Source organism: Gracilinanus agilis, chromosome 2 (genome assembly GCF_016433145.1).
Source record: "Gracilinanus agilis isolate LMUSP501 chromosome 2, AgileGrace, whole genome shotgun sequence".
NCBI lineage: Eukaryota > Metazoa > Chordata > Mammalia > Didelphimorphia > Didelphidae > Gracilinanus > Gracilinanus agilis.
The window spans coordinates 244,936,750-244,940,304 of NC_058131.1; the positions used below are offsets into that span (position 1 = coordinate 244,936,750).

Sequence of the window (3,555 nt, forward strand, 5' to 3'; positions counted from 1 at the left end):
GGGAGGTTGGGTCGGAAACGAATACCCCCGGAGATGTGGGAGGCTCGCGAATCATCAACTCCTTCTGGGAAGGAGAGCTGGGGGTTTTAGGAGTGGGGAGATTTATAGAAGATTTAGCTCATTGGGGTTGGGGAATGGTGGCATGTGTGAGTGAATGTGAAAGAGAGAGAGAAGAGCGGGAGCGGGGGAAGAAAGGGGAAGGAGAAAGGGAGGGAGAGGGAGAAAGGGGGAGAGAAAGAGAGAGAGAGAAAGAGAGAGAAAGAGAGAGAGAGAGAGAGAGAGAGAGAGAGAGAGAGAGGAGAGAGGGAGAGAGATAGAGAGAGAGGAGGATTGTGTGGGCTCTTTAGAAGGGGGCGGGGCTGCACCTCCCCCAGCCTCTCCCTTGGGGTGGGAGCGGGGGCGCACGCTATTGCCCCGAGAATAGTCCACCAGACCCCTGAAACGCGCATCTCTAGCTTTGTGTCCCTCTTTGGGTTGTGGGGCCAGTTCGTGGCGCTAGGATCGCGGGGAGCTTTTAGTGGCGGTGGCGGCTGCAGGAGGAGCAGGGGAAGCGGCGGCCCAGCATGCGCGGCCTGGGGCCCGCTGCCAGCCATGACGCAGCCGTTGCTATGGGCCGCCTTTATAAATAACCGGCGAGCGAGAAACTTTAGCAAGTCACAGCCGCGCACGGGACCCGGAGGGACCAGATGGTCCGGAGCAGCCACAGCCACAGCCACAGCCACAGCCACAGCCACAGCCACAGCCACAGCCACGGTAGCAGCAGCCAAAGCAGCTACAGCAGCCGCAGCAGCAGTGCTGAGAGCCGCAGAAGCTCGTCCCAGCACCGTGTCCCAGACCCGGGCAGCAGTGACAGCAGAGCCTCTGGGAATCCTAGAACGCCTGGCTCAGCTTAAGCCTGGAAGCAGCCTCCGCCTCAGTGCCGGAGGATTGCAGCGGCCGGGGCGGAGGGGGGCCGCGAAGGTCATCAAGCCAAGCCCCCAGCCCCAGCCTTCTCCCTTCTCCCTCCCCCTTTCCCTTTCTCCCTCCCCCTTCCCCTTCCTCTCTCCCCCTTTGCTTTCATGCAACGCCTGGTGTCCTGGGACCCGACATGCCTCCCCTTGCAGCCTCCGGCCTTTAAATCCATGGAAGTGGCGAACTTCTACTACGAGGCGGACTGTTTAGCTCCTTTCAAGCTGCACCCGCCCCGGCCAGGGGGCCGTTCTGTGAGTGAGCTCAGCATCGGCGACCACGAAAGAGCCATAGACTTCAGCCCCTACCTGGATCCGCTGGGCGCCCAGCAGCCTCAGCAGCCACCGCCGCCGCCGCCTCCCCCATCCGCGGGGGGGAACTTCGAGCCGGCTCCTCCCGCCTCCTCTGCCGCCTCCGCCTCCTCCGCTCCCGCCTCCTCCGGCCACCCCCACGCGCACCCTCCTCATCCCCCCCACCACCACGATTTCCTTTCTGACCTCTTCGCGGACGACTACGCCAAAGGCAGCGGCGCCGGCTGCAAGAAGCCGCCGGGCCCAGACTACGGCTACCTGAGCCTGGGCCGACTCGCTCAGCAGGGCGCGGGCAAAGGCGGCTTGCACCCTCCCGGCTGCTTCACGCCCCTTCAGCCGCCGCCGCCACTGGCACCGCCGGGAGCAGGCGAGCTCAAGGCCGAACCCGGTTTCGAACCGGTTGCGGACTCTGTGCCTTGCAAAAGGAAAGAGGACTCGGCGGCGGGGCCGGGCGGGGGCATGTCCGCCGGCTCGCCCTATGCCATGCGCTCCTACCTGGGCTACCAGTCAGTGCCGAGCGGCAGTAGCGGTAACCTGTCCACGTCGTCTTCCTCTAGTCCCCCCGGCACCCCGAACCCAGCGGAGGGCAAGGCCGGAGGCTGCTATCCCGGAGGTCCGACCCCGCTGCCAGCCAAGAGCAAGGCCAAGAAGAGCGTGGACAAGCACAGCGATGAGTACAAGATCCGCCGGGAGCGCAACAACATCGCGGTGCGTAAGAGCCGCGACAAAGCCAAGATGCGCAACTTGGAAACGCAGCACAAAGTGCTTGAGCTAACTGCGGAGAACGAGCGACTGCAAAAGAAGGTGGAGCAGTTGTCCCGAGAGCTGAGCACACTTAGGAACTTGTTCAAACAGCTGCCCGAGCCCTTGCTGGCCTCCTCTGGACACTGTTAGCCCAGCGGCCCTCATGGGACCCTCAGCCACCGCCGCTACCACCATCGCCACTGCGGGGAGGCCTCTCGCCCACTTGGCCTGCTCCCCTCTTGGACGCTTGGCCGGGGGGAACTTGAGGCGATCGTATCTGGCAGCCACTGGCCGCCACATCTGGAGACTGCTGGCCTCAGGGCTGTTTGCTTCTGCTCCCGGGTGGGACAGATCTATCAGAAAGAGAAAAGGCAGAGACTCGAAGATTTGGTGGGTGTTTGTGTAGGGAGAGGAGAAGGGTAGGTTGTTTTCGAGAGGGGCCGAGGGGGGTTGTTTTAGATTCAGGCGACCTGGTGAGGGTGGCACCACCGACCTCCGCTGTTCCCCTGTTCCACCCCACCCCCACCCCCGCCTCCTCTCTCCGCCACCCAAACAACCCCCTTGTCAGAGGCTTCACGTATTCCTTTTCCCGTCAACCCCGGCGACGTTTGCAAAACTTCTGCACCTTGTCTGGTTGATGAATTGGCTTTCTTGTTGGTAATTTTATTATTTTATATATATATTTTTTTTCCACCAACCAAATATTCCGGGGACCTCTGAGAATTTATGATATGGTAGTGTTATTTAAAAAAAAAACCCAAAAATTATGTATATGTATATATATACATATATGTGTTCCTATATACATATATATGTATATATACACACACAAATATATTCGAGCGAAGAAAGGGGACGGCGAGCAAGCAAACAGAAAGTGAGTGATGCAATCTTTAAACATGGCTGGGAACGACTGTGTACACAACTGATGTAACCACGTGTAACTGTCAGTCATGGATTGAGTAATCTGTTAAAGATGTTCCTACGTTTTTTTATTATAAAGAATAATCTATTTCTATAAGGAAAGAGGCATCTGTATATTTTGGGATCTCTGCGTTTGAAGCATTAATAATGAACAATTTTAATAAACTTTTGCGTCTAGTAAAAGATCCTTGGGAGGGCAGTGGATTGCTTTTTTGAATTTTTTTCTCCCTTGAAAGTCTCCTCCCTCATCTCATCCTTCCCCCTTCCTTTAAGGCCTTTGGGTTTGGGGGACTTTGAGAAAGGTCTCAAAGAAGTGGTTGGGGCAGTTGTTTGCAAGGACAGAGCAGTTTGGAGAGGCTGGACTTTGAATGACTCAGCGGAATTATTGCACTAGCCAGGGTGACCCACGGGGCTGTGTGGAATTGGTCTTGGGAGAGAAGTTCCCTTCCTCTGCTGGGGGTGCGCTCAACCTGAGAACTTCCTCATTCTGGGGGACAGATTGCGGCGCGGGAGGAGGGAGGGAGAAGGAGAGGGGGAGAAGGAGACGCAGAGACAGAGACTTTGAGAGATTAGCGGCGGGGGCAGGGGGATGGGGTGTGGCGGGGAGGATGGAAGGGGGCGGGGCTAT

General features: G+C 57.9%; 1 protein-coding gene across 2 annotated transcripts; it reads left to right on the top strand.

Moving 5' to 3' along the window:
* The first annotated feature begins 670 nt into the window (after positions 1-670).
* Positions 671-3,112, top strand: CEBPB (CCAAT enhancer binding protein beta). 2 transcript variants are annotated; one of them, XM_044661105.1, is made up of 2 exons: positions 671-1,271; positions 1,335-3,112. In XM_044661105.1, the coding sequence occupies exons 1-2, from the start codon at positions 1,059-1,061 to the stop codon at positions 2,151-2,153; spliced, it is 1,032 nt and encodes a 343-aa protein (XP_044517040.1). In that variant the 5' UTR covers positions 671-1,058; the 3' UTR covers positions 2,154-3,112. The 2 variants fall into 2 exon arrangements, with proteins under 2 accessions (XP_044517040.1, XP_044517039.1); XM_044661104.1 differs by having other exon boundaries at positions 671-3,112.
* Positions 3,113-3,555: the final 443 nt, after the last annotated feature.